This window comes from Meles meles, chromosome 8 (assembly GCF_922984935.1).
Source record: "Meles meles chromosome 8, mMelMel3.1 paternal haplotype, whole genome shotgun sequence".
Lineage (NCBI taxonomy): Eukaryota > Metazoa > Chordata > Mammalia > Carnivora > Mustelidae > Meles > Meles meles.
Window position 1 is genome coordinate 32,598,104 of NC_060073.1, and position 24,202 is coordinate 32,622,305.

Below are 24,202 nucleotides of genomic sequence, written 5' to 3' on the forward strand. Positions count from 1 at the left end.
ACAAGATGTGAGGCTGCCTGTTTGGTGCTTCTTTATGGTTTTGGATGCCCTTTGTACAGACAGATGTTTGGTGAGACTTTTGCTGCTATCAGCACACATAGTTACCTCTAGGAAGCCTTCCCATAATAACGCCAGTTAAAATCCTCTCTCCTATAATTTGCTGCTCCACTTCCTTTTTCACCTTCTCTCAACAGCTAACTCTTGTCTTCCTCACAGAGAAAAAAAGCAAGCACCAAAATACGAGTTCATTTACTTCCTGCAACCAAACTGACAAAGGAACCTGCTCTTGTAACCACCCTCTCTCATCCTTTTGTCCTGTAACAAGGGACGCATTGTTCTTACCTAAAGCTAATCCTTCTACTGATGCCTCAGATCCCAAGCCCTTAAGCTTTCTGTCAGTGCTTGTTCTCTCCCACAACTTCAATCCCAAGTCTTCTCTTGGCTACTTCCTAGAAAATTTAAACGTGCTCAAGTCTCTCCTGTCTTCTCAAAGGAAACACAGGAACAAACATTTTCTAATGCTTCAGGTATCCTTGTTCTCCTTCCCTGCCAGCTATACCTCCCCCGTCCTAGAGAAATAATAGTAAATGCACTTCTACTCAGTGAAGGTATGCACATGGAAGGGATCAGGGGTTAAAACTAAGATAATTTTGAGATGGATGAGTTAATACGCTGAGGTACAATGGATCAGGGAGAAACAGCAGCAAATGCAAAGGCACATAGCAGAGGAAGGGTATCTGGACGCTAAAGGGAAATGAAAATAGTTCAGAGCTCCCACTAAATGACAAATTCATAAATACATTTATCCTTATTCCTTCCCAGAACTCCACTAAAATACTAGCAAAGGAGTACTAATTTCTTAAAGGCAAAAGCATAAATGCATAAGAACAAATATAAGGGGAAAAAAGAGAAAAAGCAGATGAGAGACACCAAAATTTGGGAGGATAGAAAACTGATCAACATATGGTCACTGAACAGTTTGGTGTACGTGAGAAAACTGAAACCTAAACCTGAAGCAACAGACAAGCTCATTCCCAAAGAACCCAGACAAACTGAGGAACTGAAGGCTGTAAGTACCTCTGGGAGCGAGGCTGAGGAATAGGACTAACAACAAGAAGACTGGTTGAGACTTCAGAAGATACAATCAGACCTCCAGCTCTCCTCCTCATCATAAAGCCAGGTATCTCCTCTCTCCTACCACAGCAGAAAACCAGAGGTTTACTGTGTGGAGACAGATCAGAGAACATTCTAGATTTGGATGTATCAGGTTGAGAGGTAGAATGCAATGTAGCACTGAAAACAAAAGGAAAAGGGAAGTTAACACATGGAGCCCATATCCCCATTTTCTCAGGCAGGAGATTTGAGAATTCCCTTCACATAATGGATTCAGGTGTTGAACATTTGGGGTCATCCAACAAAAATAATTGATTCTACCTTATGAAAGCCCCAATTATGCATAAGAACCTCCAAATAAGCTTGGAACATTTCATTCTTTTTTAAGAATGTATAAATTTTTTAAGAATTGTATAAATTTTATTTTATTTATTTTTCAGCATGGTAAGTATACTCTTTATTCCACATTCCCCCACCCACCTCCTCTCTGGTAACCATCAATTTGTTCCCTATAGTTAAGAGTCTGTTTCTTGGTTTGTCTTTTTTTCCTTTGCTCATTTGTTTCTTAAAATCCCCATATGAACGAGATCATCTGATATTTATTTCACTTAGCATTATACTCTCTAGCACTATTAATGTTGTTGCAAATGTTAAGATTTCATTCTTTTTTATGACTGAATATTCCATGTGCATACATACCACATTTTCTTTATCTAATCATTTATTGATAGAAACTTGGGGGCTTCCATAGTTTGGTTATTGTAAATATTACTTCAATAAACATAGGGGTGCATGTATTCCTTTGAATTAGTGTTTTTGCATTCTTTGGGTAAATACCCAGTAGTGTGATTACCGGATCATAGTGTTGGGTCCCCAGTGTTGGGTCCCCCAATAATGGGTCCGTGATTAAAGGAGCGAGACTGATACAAAGCAAAGGTCAAGCAAAGCTTTATTTCGCGCCAAGCATCAAGAATGAAACCTACCGGCTGCCGTCACGCCTCTTACAGAGAGCGAAACCCCTCCCTGCCTCACAGACTAACTTTTTTTTTTTTTTTTAAATATTTTTTATTTATTTGACAGAGAGAAATCACAACTAGGCAGAGAGGCAGGCAGAGAGAGAGGAGGAAGCAGTCTCCCTGCAGAGCAGAGAGCCTGATGTGGGGCTCGATCCCAGGACTCTGGGATCATGACCTGAGCTGAAGGCAGAGGCTTTAACCCACTGAGCCACCCAGGCGCCCCCAGACTAACTTTTATAGAGCAAAGGCCATGTGGTGGAGCCTGGCCACACACAGGTGGCCAATGAGATTGCAATACACAGAGAAAACTGCACAGTCCTGCTAGGTCACACACGGGTGGTCAATTGAACTATAATTCACCCCAGAGCAGCTATTTGAACTAGCCTATCACCTTAGTCAGAATGGGCACCCAAAGGCACCCCAAGGGCGGGGCCCACACTCCTTGGTAGCTAGGAGACAGTATGCGCTCCCATTGATTGAATGTCTCCACCTGACCTGACCCACCCTTGTATTTGGGCCATTATCTCCATTTGACCTGACCCACCCTTGTATTTGGGCTTTGTTACCTGGGACTGTTTCCCAGAATGCTTTTAAGTAAGTTCCCCTGGGGGGGGGGGGGCAGGGTCAATTTAAGTTTTACTGCATAAACAACAAAATGGCAGTTCAACCAGGGTGGGGCCGCTTTGGCTGAATGAGCCCTTACAATAGGGTTGTTTTGTTTTTAATTTTCGGAGGGTTTAACCCTAACCCTAACCCACACTGTTGTTCACAGTGGATGCTCCAGTTTACATTCCCACCAGCAGTGCAAGAGGGTTCCTTTTTCTCCACATCCTTGCCAACATTTGTTGTTTCTTGTGCTGCTGATTTTAGACATTCTCACAAGTGTGAGATGATACCTCACTGCAGTTTTGATTTGCATTTCCCCGATGATGTGTGATAGGGAGTTGGTTGGCCGGCTGCACGTTTTCTTACAAAAAACATCTGTTCATGTCTTCTGCCCATTTCTTAATTGGATTACCCAGTTTTTGGATATTGAGTTGTATCAGTTCTTTATGTACTCTGGATACTAACCCTTTATCAGATATATCATTTGCAAATATCTTCTCCCAGCAATAGGTTGCCCTTTAGTTTTGCTGATTATTTCCTTCACTGCGCAAAAGCCTTTTATTCTGATATAGTCCCAACATTTTATTTTTGCTTTTATTTCCTTTGTCTCAAGAGAAATTCCTAGAAAAATATTGCTATGGCTGATGTCAGAACGATTACTTCCTGTACTCTCTTCACGGACCTTTACAGTGTCGGGTCTCACATTTAGGTCTTAATCCACTTTGAGTTTATTTTTGTGTATGGTGAAAGAAAGTGGACCAGTTTCATTCTTTTGCATGTGGCAATCCAGCTTTCCCAACACTGTTGGAGAGACGGTCTTTTCCCCCATTGTATAGTCATTCCTCCATTGCTGAAGATTAACTGCCCACGTAATTATAGGTTTATTTCCAGGTTTTCTGTTCTTTTCCATTGATCTATGTGTCTCTTTTTATGCCAGTACCATGTACTGTTTTAATTACTACTGCTTTGTAAATATAACTTGAAATCTGGAATTGTGATACCTCCACCAGTTCTGCTTTTCTTTTTAAAGTTTGTTTTGGCTATTCGAGGTCCTTTGTGGTTCCAAATAAATTTTAGTAATGTTTGTTCTAGTTCTGAGAAAAATGCTGTTAGTATTTTTATAGGGATTGCATTAAATGTGTACAATGCTTTGGGTAGTATGGACATTTTAACAATATTTGTTCTTACACCCCATAAGAATGGAATGTCTTTCCATTTCTTTGTATCATCTTCAATTTCTTTCCTCATAAAAGCCCTCTGCAAAGTAGGTCTAGAGAGAGCATACCTCAACATAATAAAGGCCTTATTGAAAAAACTGAGAGCTTCTCTGCTATGATCAGGAACAAGACAAGAATGGTGCACTCTCACCACTTTTATTCAACATAATACTGGAAGTCCTGGCCACAACAATTAGACAACATAAAGAGACAAAAGGCATCCAAATTGGTAAAGAAGAAGTAAAGTAAAAGTCTCACTGTTTGCAGATGACATGGTACTACAGAAAGAAAACCCTAAAGACTCCACCAAAAAACTACTAGATAGAAAGCCCTAGAGACCCCCACCAAAAAACTCCTAGAACTGAAAAATGAATTCAGTATAGTTGCAGGATACAAAATAAATGTACAGAAATCTGCTGCATTCCTATACACTAATAATGAACAGCAGGAAGTGGAATATTTCATTCTTAAAGATGAACAGATAACTAATGATCCCCAAATACATGGAAAAGAACCTCAACGACAAAAGAGAAAAAAACAAAAACAAAAACTCAAAGAAAAAGAGGAAAACTTTAAATAAAGAATTTATTAACCTTAGAAAGATATCTCATTCCTAAAACAACAGGCGGACACACACACACACACACACACTCACAAAAAGAAATTCAGTAAATAGGCAGAGTTGTTAGAAATTACAAATACAAAATTAAAATCATCAATGGAAGAATTAAAATATAAAGATGATTACATTTATACAGTTCACTCACTGAACAAATTTTGAGTACTTCTTACTTTCCATAGGTAGTTTAGTAGGAGGTAAATTAGGAAAATATCATGTTCTAGAATACAAGTGAAGAAAATATATCAAAGAAGACTATGTGATAAACTGTGTCAAAGGCTGCTGTTATATAAGTAGCGTTGACAGTTTCAATTTATCACTTAACAAAGTGGTGTCTGCCTAGAGGAAGGGGTTCCATCCTTGAAATGCCCAGCAATAGTGTCTTTCCCCCTTTCTAAAGCTTCTTCCACAGCTTACCAACAAAAGTACCTAGTAGCCCTAACCTCTCTATCCCAAAGCAATTTACCCAGCCATCCATATCAATTTTGCTCAGACCTTCAGCTCTATGTGACTTAGGAGAAAATCAAGTTAGGAGGAGATTTTTTTTTTTTTTTTTTTTTTTAAACTGAGTTTGGTCTGGAAAGTTCTCTCCTCCACACTCCTCCACATTCCATTCTCTCCATAATGAGCCAGTACAGCAAAGCTTATCTGGAGAAAGTTAGGCCAATCATTCTTAATTTTAAGTGTCTTTTCTTTTTTTTCCCCCTTTTATCACTTTAACCCAGCTTCTCTGGGACTTCAGTTCCTCTCCTTTGTAGATACTATAACACAGTACAGTAGTCCCACACCCATCTGTGCACAGAATCATCTGCCCAGCTGGTTAAAATTGTAGGCATCAGGGGATAAAAAGGCACAAAGAAACTTTTTAGCATGATGGAAATGTTCCATATTTTAATTGTGGTGATAACTTACACAACTATCTACACCTACAAAAAAATCTCGTTAGAATAAATTTACAATTTCAAGTTCGACACTTCAGAAAATGAAAAAGGGGTCTATTAATTATACCAGGACAATAAGCATAAACCATAACTACTCTGGGAAAAGCAGGATTAGTGGTCATCTCAGTAATAAATAAAAATAAAAACTAAGTATTGACCACTGGCTTTAGCAACATGGATATTGTGAAATAATGGAAAATATATACACAAATCTCTGCCTCCAATTTCGGGCATTGAATTCTTAGTGGAATCTCCTTTGGAATCTCCTAAGTGACTGGAGTATCTTTTGTTCTAACAGGATGACTCTTGGTGGCCTCCTGGATGGGGGCTGTTCACCAGAAAGTCTGAGCCATAATCTGAAGCTTGGAACTTTCAGGTCCACCCCCTACTCTCCAGAGAAAGGAAAGGGAGTGGAAATGGAGTTAATAATCAACCATGCCAACCTGATGAAGCCTACATAAAATTCCTAATACTAGCACAGGGTTCAGAAAGTATCTGAGTTGGTGAACACGTACGTCTATATGCCAGGAAGGTAGCGTAACCCAACTCCACTAGGACAGCATCTCCTGTACTATGTACCTCTTCATTTGGTTGTTCGTCCGTATACTCTATCATATCCTTTATTGTACAATAAACATAATTATTTCCCTGAGTTCTGTGAGCCATTCTAGCAATGTATCAAACTCAAGGAAGGGGTCTGGAAACCCTACTCATAAGGGGTTCAGTCAGAGGTTCTGTCAGTCAGAAGTACATGTGACAACCTGGGACTTGTGACTGGCATCTCAAGTGAGGAAGCCCTCAACTTTGTGGGATCTGAAATTATCTCCAGGTAATGTCAGAATTGAAAAGAATAATGGGGGCGCCTGGGTGGCTCATTGGGTTAAGCCTCTGCCTTTAGCTCAGGTCATGATCCCAGGGTCCTGAGATTGTGGCCCGCATCTGGCTCCCTGCTCAGCGGGAGGCCTGCTTCCCCCTCTCTGCCTGCCTCTCTGCCTACTTGTGATCTCAATCTCGGTCAAATAAATAAATAAAATCTTTAAAAAAAAAAAAAAAAAAGAAGAAGAAGAATGGGAAATCTTGCTGGTGTTGTAGGAAATTCCATGATGTGTGGAAAATCCACACTTCTAGTGAAAGAACTGTGTCAGAGGACTGTGTTTTTCTCCATTACAGGTATCACTGGCCATATTGATAAGAGCAGTTTCACTGTAGTGGTGGGAGTAAAGCCTCATCAGAGTAGGTTTAAAAGCACTGGAAAGACAGAAATCGTAAAACAGAAAAAGAAACATTTTGAAATGCTGTTTTTGCTACAAAGAACACAGAGCTGGGGCAACAAGTGGCAGAAATGGGTTGAGAAAAAGGTTGTTTCCCCCTCCCCCCAAAAGGGGAGAAATAACAGTACATTTTAATGCTGATAGGAATAATCCAGGAGAACTAATCAGATATCCCACAAACTCATAGCTGTTTTTTGGTGTTTTGTTTTGTTTTGTTTTAAATAAGGAACTGAGAACTCAATGAAACCCAATGAATCTGAATTCAAAGTGAAAAGACCCTACCCAAAAGAGAAAAAAACCTATCACAGGTTTTATCTTTGGCACAGCAGTAGGAGCAGGAAGCCATCACAGACATAGATAAGAAGAAAATAAACTTTCTAATCAATTTTAAAGGCCGACTACAGACTGGCATGACAATTTAGAGTCTCTAAGCACCAAATGTATAGAGACTGTGTACCTGCCCACCAATTATATCCCATAGGCCTTTGTCAAGTAGTCACAAGAAATAACAGAGATAGGGCAGGAGGGCCAAGAGTCACCTCATGAGGCACTGGCACAAGTGGCCCACTAAAGTTAGAGGGGAGTCCTGGAGAACTGAGAGAAACCCTCTAAGCTGCATACCAGGCAACAGTCATCCACAGCTAAAAGAGACAGTAACACTGGAAGAGAATGAGAGAGACCACTCTTCACATGTAGGGGGCCTGCTGAAGTCTACAGACAGGACAGGAAAGCTGAGACAAATCCTGATGGGACTCAAGCTCTGCTAAAGGGATGGTTCTGATCCTGCTCCAATCATCCGAAGCATGTGGTGAAATGAACCGCTAAAGCAATGACAACTAAAACAATCTCAGCTCAATTCCAGACTAGAATGACTTAGTGCACCACACAAGCTGCCTTATAGAAGGGGCATGCCCATGCCTAGGAATACAGATAGCATTTAATTCCATGTCTACTTTTCATTAATAAACAATTTTTGTCATTCAATAAAAAAATGGTAAGACAGTGCAAAGAACCAAGAAAATGTGGTCCACCATCAAGAAAAGATATAGACCCTCTCTGGGTTAGATGTTAGAATTATCAGACAAGGACTTTAAAATAACTACAATTAATTAACAATAAAATTAAATTAATTAATTAAATTAAATAACTAGAGTTAAGTATATTAGATGAACTAGTGGAAGTGGTACATAATATGTGTGAAAAGATGAAGACATAGGAAAACTATATAAAGAAAGGAGACAGGAGAAATGCCAGATATGAAAATTATATAACAGAGATTAAGAATTTCTTTAATGAGTTTATCAGCAGATGGACACAGTAAAGAAAAAATAAAACCAGTGAATTTGAAGACAGGTTCAATGAAATTATGCAAACTGAAATACAAAGAGAAAAAAAGCCAGGGGAAAAAAGAATAGAGCATCCAATAACTGTGTATAATCTAATATATATGTACTTAGAATCCTAAACAGAAAAGAGGGAAGAATGGAGCGGGAAAAAAATGTGAAGACATATGGCTGAAAATATTCCAAAAGCAGCAAAAGAAAGGCATTAACCACAAATCAAAGAAACTCAGTAAAACCTAGGAAAGATAAACACAAAAAACACCCACATTTGGGGCGCCTGGGTGGCTCAGTGGGTTAAAGCCTCTGCCTTCGGCTTGGGTCGTGATCCTAGGGTCCTGGGATCGAGCCCCGCATCGGGCTCTCTGCTCAGCAGAGAGCCTGCTTCCTCCTCTCTCTCTGCCTGCCTCTCTGCCTACTTCTGATCTCTGTCTGTCAAATAAATAAATAAAATCTTTAAAAAAAAAAAAACCAAAAAAACACATTTTAGGCACATGACAGACAAAGCACTAAAACCAAAAGATAAAGGGAAAATCTTGAATGTAACCAGAGATAAAAAGATACATTAAAAAGAAGGGAACAAGGATATGAATTATAGAAATGAATTATATGAATTATAGAAATTATAGAAAATTATGAATTTCATCAGAAACAATTTAAAACAAGATTTTAAAGGGGAAAAAAAAACCCACCCTTGTTGATCCTTAGTTCTCTAGCCAGTGGAAACAAAAAAAATCTTAAAATGAGGGCAAAAAATTCCATAGATGGAAAAAAAGTAATACCACATAGAAACATCAGGAAAAAATAAGTATGATACATATATACATACAATAAATCTCTTCAAAAGAATACTGAGTAGAAATATTTAAAACAGCATTATATGACAGAGTTTACAGCATTATCTTGTCTTTGAAAATAAGAACAAAGGCTAGTAAATGGAAGTGTGTTGTTGTAATGCTCTTAGACTGTGGAGTAATAACATTTTTTTGAAGCTTAACTGTGAAAACTTAAAATTATTACATTTAATCTCTAGAAAAATCACTAAAAACACACAGAGAAGCATAACTAAATATTCAACAAAGGAAATAACAGAATAATAAAAAATACCTGATTTACCCAATAGATGGTAAGAAAGGCAAAAGAGAGGAACAAAAAGCAGACAGGACAAATCCAAAGGGGGAAAAAAGAAGATTAGAGATTTAAACCCAAACGTTGTCAATAATTACATCAAAGATAAATGAAATACTGGGTGGGGAAAATGAGATCTTGGGTCAGAGAATCCAATCTCCAATTATAAGACGAGTAAATTCTGAGGATCTAGTACATAGCACGGTGAATTTAGTAACAACTGTATACTTAAAAGTTGCTAGGAGAGTCCACCCATCTTTAGTTCATACCCCACAGTTAAAGGTAGGTATGTGAGGTGATGGATGTGAACCTTACTCTGGTAATCATTTTGCCTAAATGGACTAAACACTTTCAATAAAAAGGCAGAGACCGACAGGTTGGAATTTTTTTTAAGGCCCCAATTACACTCTGTGTCAACAAAACACTCTTTAAACGTAAAAGAGGCAGGATAAAAGTGAAAGGATGGGAAAAGATAAATCATATAAACACTAAGTATAAGAAGGCTTGTGTGCCTGTATTACTACTAACAAAGTAGACTTTAGGAAGAATACTATGAGATACAGAGAAGGGAATTTTATAATGATCAAAGGTTCAAATTCATGAAGAGATAAATCTTATAAATATACATGCACCTAATAATAATGACAATCGTAAATAAGTGAAACAAAAATTAATGGAAAAATAGACAAACCCATAATCATAGTTAGAGATGTCAATGTCCTTCTCCCAAAAACTGATAAAACAAGTGGGCAAAAAAATCAGTAAGTATATAGAGTATTTGAACTACAGTATCAACTTGACCTAATAGACACTTACGGAACACCATACTCAATAATGGCAGAACACCCATTTTTCAAGTGCATGGGAACATTCACCAAGACAGACAATAAGCTATGCCACAAAAAAGTTTTAGTTCATTTCAAAGGTATGAAACCATACCAGTATACTCCAACCACAACAAATTAAATTAGAAATAATAGAAAGACACGAGTATTTTCCAGTTTTGAAATTAAACAATATACCTCTTAATAATCCACAGATCAAAGAAAGCTATTATAGGAGAAACTTAAAAATATCTTGAGCTGAATGATAATGAAAATACACATATTAAAATTTGTGGGATCAAGCTAAAGGAGTACTTCAGGCTTAGAGAGAAATTTATAGCTTTAAATAGCTATGTAAGAAAAGAAGACACATGTACAATCAAAGATGTAATTTTCTTCATTAATAAGCTAGAAAACAAAAAGCAAGTAGAAGAAAGATATAAAAAAATTAAAAGCAGAAATCAAATAAAGAGAAATAGACAAATAATACAAAATCAACAAAGTAAAAGTAGTTTCTTGGCCAAGATTTTAAAAATGTCTAAACCTCTAGCAAGACTGATCAGGAAAAAAGAAATAGAAACCACAGATTACCAATATAAATAATGAAAAAGAAAACATAACTACAAATCTTTCAGTAGTAAGAGGATAATAAGAAAACAGTATGAACATTATAGTAACTTTGACTTCTTAAATGAATGGATAAATTCTTAAAATATTTACCCCCTAAAAATGAAAACACTAATTTGAAAAGATACATGCACCCTTGTGTTTACTGCCGCATTATTTACAATAGTCAAGATACATAAGCAACCCAAATGTCCATCAATGGACAAATGGATAAAGATGTGGTGTATAAATAATGGAATATTACCCAATCGTTAAAAAAAAAGAATGAAATACTGCCATTTTCAACAACATAGATGGACCTAGAGGGTATTATGCTAAGTGAAACAAGTCACAGAGACAAAAAACCATATGATTTCAATTCTATGTGGAATCTAGAAACAAATGAAGAAACAGAAACTGATTCAAATACACAGAACAAACTGGTAGTTGCCAGAGGAAAGATGAATGGGGATGATGGGCACAACAGAGAAGGGGATGGAGAGGCACAAACTTCCAGTTATAAAATAAATAAGTCAAAGGGATGAGAAATACAGTGTAGGGAGTATAGTTAATAATCCCATAACATTGTATGGTGCCAGATGGTAAGCACACTTACAGTGGTAAGCAACTGTGTAATGTATAGAATTGTCTAACCACTATGTTGCACTGAAATTAGTATGTAACAATATATGTCAACTAAACTTCAATTAAAATTTTTTTAAAGAAATAGCATTCTTTTTTTTTTTTTAAAGATTTTATTTATCTATTTGACAGACAGAGATCACAAGTAGGCAGAGAGGCAGGCAGGCAGAGAGAGAGGAAGGGAAGCAAGCTCCTGCTGAGCAGAGAGCCCGATGTGGGGCTCGATCCCAGGACCCTGAGATCATGACCTGAGCCAAAGGCAGAGGCTTTAACCCACTGAGCCACCCAGGCACCCCTAAAGAAATAGCATTCTTATACAAACTCTTCCAGAAAAGACAGAAAATGGGAATCACTCCCCCATTATTGTATGGAGTCAGTATAACTGCAATACCAAATTTAGACAAAGACATACAAGGAAAATACACGAATATATATGACTCTAGACATAAAAATCCTTAACAAAATAACAACAACTGGAATCCTGCAATATATAAAAGGCATAATACTTCATGTACAAATAAGATTTGTTTATCTTTGGAAAGCAAAACAGTTTTAACATAAGAAATACCAATGTGATTCAGTACATATAGATTAAAGGTGGAAAATTAATACTACAGAATTCAATAAATGTGGGGAAAAAAAAACCAACTAGCAAAGTTCAATACTCATTCATGATAGATATTCTTAGCTGGTTAGGAATAGGAAGAATATCCTGTACTGACAAATGGCATCTAAAAAAAAAAACATGCAGCTAATAATAAATTTAATGATAAAATACTGAAAGTTATCTCTCTAAAATCAGGAAAAACACAAGGATATTTCCTCTCACCACTTCAACTGAACACTGTAACAGAAGTACATTAGTAAAGCATTAAGGCAAGAAAAAGAAATATAAAGCATATGGATTATAGAAAGAATTCAAGCTCTCTTTAGCTGCAAGTGGCATAACTGTGTTGGTAGAAAACTCTAAGGAATCTACAAAAACAGTTCTGAGACAACCAGCAAGCAAATTTAGCAAGATTGTGGGATATAAGATCGGTATATAAAAATAAAGTATACTTCTGGGGTGCCTGGATGGCTCAGTTAGTTAAGTGGCTTACTTGATTTTTTGGCTCAGGTCATGATCTTATAATCATGGGATCAAGCCCCACAATGGGACAGGCTCCACACTCAGCAGGGAGTCTGCTTGAGATTCTCCCTCTTCTCCTGGCTCCTCTTTGCCCTGCATGCTCTCTCTCTCAAATAAATAAAATAAAAATAAACTATAGCTCTATATGCTATCAATCAATAATTAGAAAATAAAATTTTAAAAAATAACCATTTACAATAGAACCAAAAACACCAAAAAACTAGAAATAAATACAAGGTGTAGTACTACACTGGAAGTTCCAAAATATTTCTGAAAGAAATTAAAGATAATTTATGTAATGGAGAGACAATATATTCATGGATTAGAAGACACAATATTGTTAAATGTCCATTCCGCCAAATGGTCAATACAGTTACAATTAAAATTCAAGCAGGATTTCTTTAAATGGAAATTTAGGAGCTGATTCTAAATTTGTATGGACATGCAAACAAACCAAAATAACCAGAATAAACTTGAGAAGAGGATAAAATTAGAGAACTTAACATCACATTCACTTTGAAACAGACTATAAAACTACAGTAATCAAGACAGAGATATTAGTAAAAGGACTGACAAATATGCCAAACAAAACAGGATCTAGAAAGAGATCCCCCACTGCCAAGACATTGACAAAACAGCACAAAGAAGAAAATCTTTGCAATGACTGAACAGCCGGATATCCATTTTGGAGGCGGGAGACCACCCCCTCACACCATATACAAAAGGGTCACAGGTTAAGGGATGCCTGGGTACAGGTCACAGGTTAAGGAATGCTCAGTCCATTAAGTGTCTGCCTTCAGCTTAGGTCATGATCTCAGAGTCCTGGGATCGAGTCCCGCATTGGGCTCACTGCTCAGCAGGGAGCCTGATTCTCCCTCTGCCCCTCACACTGCTAATGCTTGCTCTTTCTTTCCACTCTTTGTCTCTCAAATAAATAAACCTTACCAAAAAAGTCAGAGGTCTAAAGGTAAAAGCAAACTATAAGCTAATAGAGAAAAACATTTTCATGACCTTATTAAAAATACAGACAGCACTAATCAAAAAACAAACATGGGATAAATAGTACTTCACCGAAACAAAAATCTTCTGCTTACGCACATCAGTGGTGCAAAAACACCACTAAGAAAATAAGCTGGCAAGCCACAGAGTAGGAGAAAATATACACAATGTATACCATACACAAGATCAAGAATGTACTTAATTTTTTAAAAAGACACTTCAGAAAAGATAATTATACAAATGACTAATAACATTTAAAAGTGCTTAAGATCATTAATCAGAGAAATACAAAATACAACCACTTGAGAGATCACTATAAATACAGAATTGTGCAGTGATTCTCAATTGGATGGAGAGTTGGCAATTTTGACCCCCAGCAGACATATTTAGTTGTTACAGGCATCTAGAATGTTGCTAAACATCCTATAAGGCACAGGACAGCCCCACAAAACAAAGAATTATCCTGTCCAAAATGTCATCAATGGTGGCAAAATTGAGAAACCCCCAATAGATGAAAGAGACAAATAGCATCAAATGTTGGTGAAGATCTAGAGCAAATGAACTCTCTCATACGTTATAGAAGGGTATGCAAAATGATTGATTCATTTGGTGTTTGGCAGATGCTACCATATTAGGTGTAAATGGCTTCTCCTTGCCAAATTAAAGGTCAACATGGCCTAAAGGGCCTGGATGATCTAGACCCAGTCTACTTCTCCAGCCTTGTCTCTCAGTTTAAATGAGGCACAAGGATGATTCAGTATTAGGAAAAAATTTTCAATCAAGTCTACTTGACTTTACTCAGAGAAATCCTAAAAATTCTGAGACAAAAGAAATCTTAAAGATTTCTAAAGAAAGGATATTAATATATTCCTGAGAGTAAAACATCTACATCTCTCATAACAAACACTAACAGTTTTGGCAAAATCTCAAATCTATTTGACAAAAACTATAGAAACAACTAATGCTATACAAGTAATAGTCCTCTACCCCTTTTGTAAACTGGGTTAACTGGAAACCATTACAGAATTACTGATATTGACTTAAGACACATTGCATTATAGGTTGAAAAAAATTAAAGTAACAGTTCAGAAAGATACTATATAAACACCACAACTCATTTCACCAAAGAACGGAATCAGAAGAAAAACAGTGTATAAATGGTCTAAACTGGCACCATTCAATAAAAACATAACAAAAAGTACAAATATAAGCCACAAATGATTTGTTAAGAGTAAAAAGCAGATTAAATCCATTTTGATAATATAATTATACCATATGGAAATATATGTGCACATATTATGTACCAAATATGCAAAATAGCCAATAAACCCAAAATATTATTACCTTAACATGTAATCAACATAAAGTTTAAATTATTTTATATTTTCTTTTTGTACTAAGTCTTCAAATGTTATTTTACATTTGTTATAAATTTCATTTTGGACTAGCCACATTTCAAGTGCTCAATAGACACATGTAGCTAGTGGTAACTAGATAACTAACACTACTTATTACAAGACATACATCTAAGCATTTTACTTGGACTTTTCCATTTCATTCTCTCTGAGGCACATACATGGGAAAGGAACTTGCTCCAAGTTCCCACAATTAGTGGTATAGAGTCTGGATTCTAACTCAACCAGCATGACTAAGATCTCCTGCTCCAAACCACCATGTTTTCCCACCTCAAATTTAAAAATAAAAAATAAAAATTTTTACAATGTTACTGAAACTTTCAATTAACCACATTAATACCCAAATTCCTGCTTTGATATTCCCATTCATTTTATAGAAACCTAAATCTCTGGTCACATAAAACCAAAAACAACAAAAAACTGTTTTCTCCCCATGACTTAAATCTGCAAGAAAACACTTACCATTAAAATGAGTTTTTGATACTTTTGTTTTAGGTCTGACACACTGGCAGAGGGGTCTGCCCCCAGAATGCTGTACCAATCCTTTTTTGGGATCTGCTCAAATGCCATCATCCATTGAACAAGAAGTGGGCCTTCTCAAATCACCTGAATAAAAATATTGACAATTCATTACAGTTTGCAGGAGTGAAGAAATAAGCAAGTGCTTTCCTAAGCTAAATAGCTGACTAAATCAGGATTATAAGGCAAACTTGATGAAGCATTTATTCTCATTTTTAAAGCCCCAAGAATTTCATGTGTAAGTATACAGACAAGTATGGGAAATCTGTTATACGTTTCATGACATACGCTTATACCTTAAATTAATGAATTACAATAGCATTAAGAAAACAGAACTCGAAAACGAACGGAAGCAGTGGATGACCTCTAAGACTATTTCTGCTAGTCTCGCGGTAAAAGCCGCACATAATAAATGCTAAACACAATAAAAGGAACTTTATAAATGTTTACAAAACTTTAAAAATGTTAAAAGCAAAACAAAACAGCAAAGAATTAAAATGAATTTGGGAGCATTCCTCTTAATGTTTCCAGATTACCTTAAAAGAATAATATGGGAACAGCTCGGGCAGGTAGACAGCACGAATCCCTCGGTTACTGGCGCTTACAAAGAAAGAGAACCTGAAACTGCTCACAGGAGGATACTCCAGCCCTCTAGATTACAGAAGAGACCGCGCCAGGAGCCCCCAAAATCAAGCATCATCTTCCCACAGCGGTGAACTTCAAGAGACCAGGGGTGGGGTGGGGGCTCAAAATTGCGACTTGGGAATCCACTGTATTCATTTCGGCTGTACCGCCCAGCCACAGGATGCTACCCTCTCATGGCTTTACTCGATATCAAACTTACCAAACTTACCAAACTTTCAGAGAGTCCTTACCACATACTTCTCGCCGGCAGTCAACCAAAACCCGGAACCGGCTTCTTCTTCCGCCGGAAGTCATGGACCTGAGGTGATCGCGTTTCTAGTCGAGCCCTTGTGGACGCGGCACCGAACGCAGGGGACGCTCCGCCTTCCTGGACGCGGTCGCTATGGTAACCAGTCTTCGCTTCCAAGGAGTATCAAGCTGTAAGTGCCCGAGCTGTGGAAAAAGGTGTCCTTCGCTTCATTTTAACTCTCTCTAGTCCCAGCTCCGAGACTGTGGCGTCTCTTCTCTCCCTCAGCGAGCACCAACCCTCCCCCATGCGCCCAGGGCTCCCTCAGCTTTCCCCAAAGCTTCCTCCGCTTACCCTACCCTGCTCCCAAACTTTCCGCGGTTGGTGACCGTTCTCTGACGGGGGAGGGGGATGGGGGAAGTGGTGGGGTAGGCGCCTGTGAAGCAGGAGGAGATCTAATTCTTCCGCGGTCTCTATACTTCCCTTAGAACGTTCTTATTCGAAAATTAAGAGAAAACCTATACCGATTGAAGGTGGGGGGGGGGGGGTTTCCCAGTTTTAATATTTTTTTCTGGAAAAGATGTCCACCTTAATTATTTCTTGTAGATGATCTTAGCAAGCGATAACTTTTCAGTCTTTTCATACTTGCTGTCTTGCTTCCCTTTCACTTCAACCCAGTGAAGCTAGTAAGGCGGGTGTTAATATTCCCATTTGGTTGATGAGGAAACAAACTAAAGATCAAGGCCCCAAAGCTAATTGTATAGCAGCAGAACAGGACTAAGTAAGTGTGCCTATGACCAGGGACACCAGACTATCCTTCAAGCTTCGGAAAAGGAATCAATCACTGCCTTGGAGGAGTAGCTGGGCCCTGCAAATGGGCACTGTTAGGTTTTTTGTTAGATTTTTTTTTCTTTCTCGCCTCTCCCTTTCCTTCTGTTGTTGCCTTTTATTATCTCTTCTCTGTACTATCTGCCTCCCATTGACCTCTCTTCCTCGCACTGTTTCCAGAGGTGTTACTGCGTCTTGTATTTTCACAGCATGATTTAAATTTCTCTTGTACATGTTAAGAGAGTTCTGTTATTACTGCTTAAATTTGCTTTCCTTCTTTTTTTTTCTCTCTCTCCTACGGAATCTCAGTTTGAGAAGCAGTCAAGATAAACCCAAGTACGTAAAATAAAATATTTTATTATGGTCAGTTATTTAAGGATGGTATGAAGAATAACTGAATGACATAAGAAAATCTAAAGCAAAAAGTATCAATTGGGTTCTCCATAGAATTCTGTCATGTTTAAAATTAGGCACAAAGAGCCTTTTGCTAAATCAGAGGATCTGATTTTAGTCCTGGTTCCAACATACCTTCGTACCTTCTGTGTGGCCCTATGGGAATGTGTTAAATGACAGAATTGAGTGTTGTTCTGAATACCTTCCTATACCGAATGACACCCCCCTAAATTTTTACCCTCAAATACCCCCCCTTCCACAGCTTAGTCCTTCCTCATAGATAGTTATGCTCAGATCCTCCAGTTTTTACAGCAAGAGCACAGTACTTTGATTTATGATTCCTTAGGGTATTGTGTTTTCTCTTTTATTCCCTTTTTTTAGCCAAATTCTGGAAAGTCTGATCACAATACACAATTTTCTTAATTCATTTTTTTCATATTTGTGTGCGTGTGTGTGCCATGTATATGTATGTATGTATTTAGATGTGGATAGTAAGAGGTACACCTTTTTCTCCCCCAGCAGTTACCAAGTGTTCAGTCATTTCATCTCGACATACTTTAGCTCTTATCAATAAAGCATACTTTAGTTTGCAACTTTTTCTTTCATCTCCATAATGTCATTATTCTGCTGAAATGATCAATAATTCATTGACAATATCTAGTCTCTATTTATATTTGCTTAGTTGTCTCAGAAATGTCTTTTTATGATTGGTTTGCTTGAATCATGATCCAAATATAGGCTACACAGCACATTTTCGTTTTTTCTTTTTTTTAAGATTTTATTTATTTATTTGACAGAGAGATCACAAGTAAGCAGAGAGGCAGGCAGAGAGAGAGGGAGAAGTAGGCTCCCCGCCGAGCAGAGAGCCCAATGCGGGGCTTGATCCCAGGACCCTGAGATCATGACCTAAGCTGAAGGCAGAGGCTAAACCCACTGAGCCACCCAGGCGCCCCTACACAGCACATTTGATTGTTCTCTTTTGTATCTTTAAAGCTATAGCAATCCCACTTCACTGTTATCTTGGTTTTGTTTTTTCTTCTCCTGCCATAGGCTTATTGAAAAACCAGATCAGTTGTCTTACAGTCTGATTTTATTCATACCAGAAGAAACTTCTTAAAACACTTTTTACATGAATCTCTGCTCATTTGTCTTCATTTTTCATTTTCTAGAGCACTATTGCCCAATAGAAATATGGTGTAAGCTACAAATATGAGCCACATGTATGATTTTAAATTTCCCAGTAGCCACATTAGGAAAGTAAAAGGAAACAGGTGAAATGAATTTTAATAATATATTTTATTTAACCCAAACATATCAGAGTATGATCATTTCCAAATATAGTCAATGTAGAAATTATTAATGAGATATCTTACAGTTTTTCATACTAAATCTTTAAAGAATTAGTATATTTTACCTATGTACTTTACCTATTCAGCTCATTCAGTTTGGACTTGCCATATCTTAAGTGCTCCATAGCCACATCTAACTAGTGACTGCTGTATCAAACAGGCCATGTCTAAAGGATAATGTCTCGAGGTGCCTAGCTGGCTCAATCAGTAAAGCATCTTGCTCTTGATCTCAGGGTCATGAGTCCAAGCCCCACATTAGGTGTAAATCTTACTTCAAAAAATAGGTAGATAAATAAAGTAGAGGATAAAATCCTAACTCTTTAACCTGGCATTCACTTACCTCTCAAATTTCTTAGTTTTCCAGCCTCATCGCCTGTTACCTCCATACATGAAGCCTTTAAACAATGGGATTTTTTTCTTGGTATTTCATCCATAATTTTGATCAGGTGGTTCTCCTGGCTTAGACCACTTTTGCTCTTTGCTTCCACCTATCAATTTTATCCCTCTTTCAGACCCATCTCTTCCATCAAGCCTTTTATGCTGACTCAGTCCTTAGAAATTAGTTCCTCCTCTCAAGATTCATAGCCAGTCCTGTATGTCCTCCTCATCTGTACCCATCCTATCCCACAGGGTACTATGATACATTTTGGATGTATGTTCTGATTCCCTAATTCCATAAGTTCTGTGAGGACAGGAACGCCTCTCAGAGAAACTAAGCACCAGCTACTGGGCCATATCTCTGAAGTTCTAATGGTGTGTATCTATGATAGATGTGCTTCTCACTATCTTATTTTAAGAAGGCAATTTATCCATTTTATGTAAAATTAACAGCAGAAATATAAACTATGTTAGCATAATGGTTAAGAGCATGAAGTCTAGGGTACCTGGGTGGCTCAGTCAGTTAAGCATCTGGCTCTTGATCTCACCTCAGGTCTTGATCTCAGGGCTGTGAGTTTGGGTCCTGTGTCAGCACTGGGTGTGGAGCCTCCTTTAAAAAAAAAAAAAAAAAAAAGAGCATGAAGTTTAGAGTCAGACTGCATAGATTTGAATCCAGACTCTGTCTCTCATCGGTTATATGAACATTTTAAGTTAACTTATCTCTGTGCCTTGGTTTCTTTCTCTGTAAAAAAGGAATAGCAATAGTATCTCCCTCTAGGTTTGTTGTGAGGAATTCAATGAGACAATAATGCTAAAAGTAGTAAATACTCAGGAAGGGTTAGCTTGTTCTTATTATAATTAATAGTGAAATATTTGTTGCTGAGTTTTGACTAGTAGAACATTAAGAATTCATAGCTTTATTTTAGGAATTTCCAAACAGAGCAAATGAAAGCTACAAACTATTGAGTTGGGAAAATGATCCCCAAACCCAAATGTTGTTGAACTATATAGTTTGTGGATAAATTAAAAGCTTGGACAAAAACATCTTTTTTTTTTTTTGAAGATTTTATTTATTTATTTGAGAGACAGAGATCACAAGTAGGCAGAGAGGCAGGCAGAGAGAGAGGAGGAAACAGGCTTCTTATGGAGCAGAGAGCCCGATGTGGGCCTGGATCCCAGGACCCTGGGATCATGACCTGAGCGGAAGGCAGAGGCTTTAACCCACTGAGCTACCCAGGTGCCCCTGGACAAAAACATCTTAATTCCCATGTCATGAATATTTAACATAAACAAGATAGGTACACATTAAATATTTAATTTCAAGATGATTGACCAAAAGTAATCAAGGTGATTGATCAAGTAGAGTTAAACATAGATATTGATATAGATTTAAGTATGGTTATTATAGTATAGATATAGCAGGGGTTTAAGACCCTTGGTTGTAGTGATGGCAAAAATCAATTTGTACTCAATTTATCACTTTAGTACTTGTCTGCCCATTAACTAATGTCTACCACACATTAATAAATTATTTTTTTTACATTAATAAATTCTTAATTTGAGATCTTATCAGTAAATTGTGCTTCTTATTGATGGATAATATTTGCAATATATACAGTGTAGTTCTGCTATTTTTATACTATTATTATATTTATATTTACTTGTCTCTTTCTACTGGTTTCATTACCAACTGTTCTTTAATTTTCTCTGAGTTTTCAGGATTTTCACGTCAGTGAACTAAGCTGTATCTGTCTTTAAGTACCATAAAATATTATGGTTATGTTCTGAAATTAGATGCTTGCTCCTACAGCAACTTAAAATCTACTCAGAAGATAGGAAAACCATCAAGAATTAGCTACTGATGAGATAAATGCACACACATATATACACAGAGTACAGATAGAGCCTTCACTCACTTACTCTTTCAATCAACAAGTCACTTATTCTCTGTCTACTATGTGTCCTATACTTTGTTACAAGAGACACAAGAGAGTTGGCTGTAGCCCTTGTAAAAGCTTAGAGTTTATCTGGGTAAATAGACAAAGAAGCAAGTGAAGTAACTGTAGGAAGTGCTGTGCCAGAAGAAATGCAGGTGCTGTGACAGTTACTAATTTATACTTATGTGAATAGAATAGAATAAGACAGATTTCCTCAAAGACTAAAATCCTTGACTCAAATGAGACTAATCCAGAGGGATGCATGGAAGTATTAAGTTTTAAATATTGAAGTATTAAGTTTTAATGGAAGGGAGAAATGAATGGTTAGAATTAGAAAAACATCTTTTATTCCTTTTTACGTGTTGTCATAAAGCTTTAGATGGTGTTGAGAATCAGCCCTATTGAACAATCCCACTTCATCTTTTAGAAATAGTTTTTCAGGGGCGCCTGGATGGCTCAGTGGGTTAAGCGTCTGCCTTTGGCTCAGGTCATGATCCCAGGGCCCTGGGAAAGAGCCTTGCATCCAGAGGGGAGTCTGCTTTTGCCCCTCCCCACCGCTTCTGCTCTCTGTCTCAAATAAATAAGTAAAATCTTAAAAAAAAAAAAAATAGAAATGTTTTTTTTCATTTTTGTGTTTTGCCCCTTACTCATTGTCTTCACTTGATCTCTTCTCTCTTTTTTCTTTTCAGTGGTAATCATCAGTGAAAATTCATGAATGTGAGCAAGGCAGTGCACTAAGCAGGAGAGACAAAGAGGTAAATACTTTTGCTGACACCACGCCTATTGCTGTTTTTCTTGTTTTTTGACTTCAGTTGTGTCATTGTTCTTTCAACCTCCAATCTTGTTTCAGACCTTTTAGAGGTCTTTATCTTAAACCTGGAATTTTTGTTCTTGTCTTACTACTTTTTTACGTTTGATGTTTTCATCTTCCCATGGACCTATTAAAGATACCGTCTATAATCCATTTTCTATTTCTTTTTAGTAATCATAATAAATACCAAACTTATTTCCCTCATTCACTTCTTTTTTAAAAAAAAAAAAAACCTTTTAAATTTTAGGGGCGTCTGGGTGGCGCAGTGGGTTAAAGCCTCTGCTTTGGGCTCTGGTCATGATCCCAGAGTCCTGGATCAAGCCCCGCATTGGGCTCTCTGCTCAGCAGGGAGCCTGCTTCCTCCTCTCTCTCTGCCTGCTTCTCTGTGATCTCCGTCTGTCAAAGAAATAGATAAAATCTTAAAAAAAAAACAAAAAACTTTTAAAATTTTATTTCATTTACTTGTTTGACAGAGAGAGAGGGGCCGCGCACAAAGCTTGTAGGGGTTGAGGGAGAAGCAGACTCCCCACTGAGCAGGAAGCCCATCCTGGGGGTTTGATCCCAGGACCCCAGTATCATGACCTGAGCCTCCCAGGATCCCGAGATCATGACCTCACCGAAGCCCGATGCTTAACCTACTGAGCCACCTGGGCACTCCTTCCCCCATTCACTTCTTTACCCCTTTCTCCTTCTTCTTATGACCATTCTGGCTTTTCTATGAGCTTTTCTATGAGCTTTCTATGAGCTTTCCATCCTTGAAATTTTAAACCTTGTGATGATCTGTTTCAACCACGTCGTAATGTACATTTATATCCTTGTTTTAAAGCATTTTTCCTTCTCCATTTTAGTTTTTTTAAACTGAATTTTTTAAAGTGTGTTTTAGTCATGTAATTGACTCACAGAAGAAGGTTAATCTGAATGATCAAGGGGTGTTAATTTGTAGGTTAAAATGTGTTAAACAGTTGATATGAAGTCTGTTTAAGTCAATTAGAGAGTATAATGAAGATGTTTCCAGAGTGTTATGGAACCCTTTGAAGTTAGCTTGGAATTAACTCCAATATTCAAACATGGCACCCATCTGAACATGCCATTGCATTTAGGTTTTTAAATTTGTGTATATTCCAATACCTATTTTTTAAAAGCTTGACTTTATTACTAAGATTCTTGTGTTTTTGTTGTAGGAAAGAAATTCATGATTCTGTTCATCATTAGCACAATGAAAAACATGGTCACTCTCATATTTTTTTCAAAAATAAAATGCAACTGGACTGTATACCCAACAAAACATTACTAGGTTTTTTGTTCATGTACCTCTTTGTTTTTAAAACTAGATTAGTGTTATTATTATAGATTTTTAAATTTATTTATTTATTTTCAAATGATTTTATTTATTTATTTGTCAGAGAGAGAGAGACAGTGAGACAGAGTACAAGCAGGGGAAGCAGCAGGCAGAAGGAAAAGCAGGCTCCCTGCTGAGCAAGGAGCCTGATGCAGGACCGGATCCCAAGACTCTGGGATCACGATCTGAGCTGAAGACAGATGTTTAACTGACTGAGCAACCCCAATGTCCCTAAGTTTTTTGTTTTTTTTTTTAATATTAGGTATCTCATATAGAAAGGTAGCACAGATAAAGACATAAAATTTGATGTCACTGAAAGAAATGATTTGTTCCCCTCCAAAATTATTTGATGTAATATTATGAAACATTTTAATACTGGTTAATATCTTCAAAATTTCAAATTAGTTTATGTTATGCAGAGTTTCATAATATTATGGTCCGTTTTAATAGTTGAATGTAATTTTTGCACAATGATAGCATTAAGATGAATGAAACATTACAACTTCAACAGTTCAAAATCCATGGAGATATGAGGGTAAAAATCAAATTTTGAAATATATGCTTTACTTAGCATTAGGGTTACTATAGTACTATTTTTTTACTTGTGTCAGTTTACTAGTAATAAACACATTTAGCATTTCAACTTCTTGCAACCTTTCAGTTGAATTATTTAGAGACTGATGAAAAACAAATCTTACATGCTAAAGGGACTTCTACAATGATGGATTAGATGCCAAAATAATGAAACCACATGGCTTAAAAAATATACTGAAGATAGATGTTTTTTCTGATGAATTTCTGGAAAATATCATATTTTTTAAATATTTGAAGCAATTCATAGTAATACTTGTTAATCTACTATAGAAGCACCATGAGTATAGTCTTTTGTAGTTCATTAGCAATTTCTTTAA

The 24,202-nt window shown here is 37.1% G+C and overlaps 2 protein-coding genes across 5 annotated transcripts in view; one reads left to right on the plus strand and one right to left on the minus strand.

Annotated features, from left to right (window-relative positions):
• DNAJC24 (DnaJ heat shock protein family (Hsp40) member C24) overlaps positions 1 to 16,311 on the minus strand; it is a 61,426-nt gene extending 45,115 nt beyond the window's left edge. Inside the window, exons 1-2 of one of the 4 annotated variants that reach the window (XM_046015567.1) lie at positions 16,239 to 16,311; positions 15,329 to 15,472 (exon numbers count right to left, since the gene is read on the minus strand). In XM_046015567.1, the coding sequence (XP_045871523.1) occupies positions 15,329 to 15,439 (111 nt within the window). In that variant the 5' untranslated portion in view covers positions 15,440 to 15,472; positions 16,239 to 16,311. Of the gene's footprint in view, positions 1 to 15,328; positions 15,473 to 16,229 lie in introns of all 4 variants that reach the window. The other 3 variants (XM_046015568.1, XM_046015569.1, XM_046015566.1) reach the window with 3 other exon arrangements.
• Positions 16,312 to 16,365: 54 nt separating this feature from the next.
• The window catches only part of DCDC1 (doublecortin domain containing 1), a 423,366-nt gene continuing 415,529 nt past the window's right edge, over positions 16,366 to 24,202 (plus strand). Inside the window, exons 1-2 of the mRNA XM_046015856.1 lie at positions 16,366 to 16,449; positions 21,831 to 21,896. The gene's annotated coding sequence lies outside the window, so the exon portion shown is untranslated. The remainder of the gene's footprint in view (positions 16,450 to 21,830; positions 21,897 to 24,202) is intronic.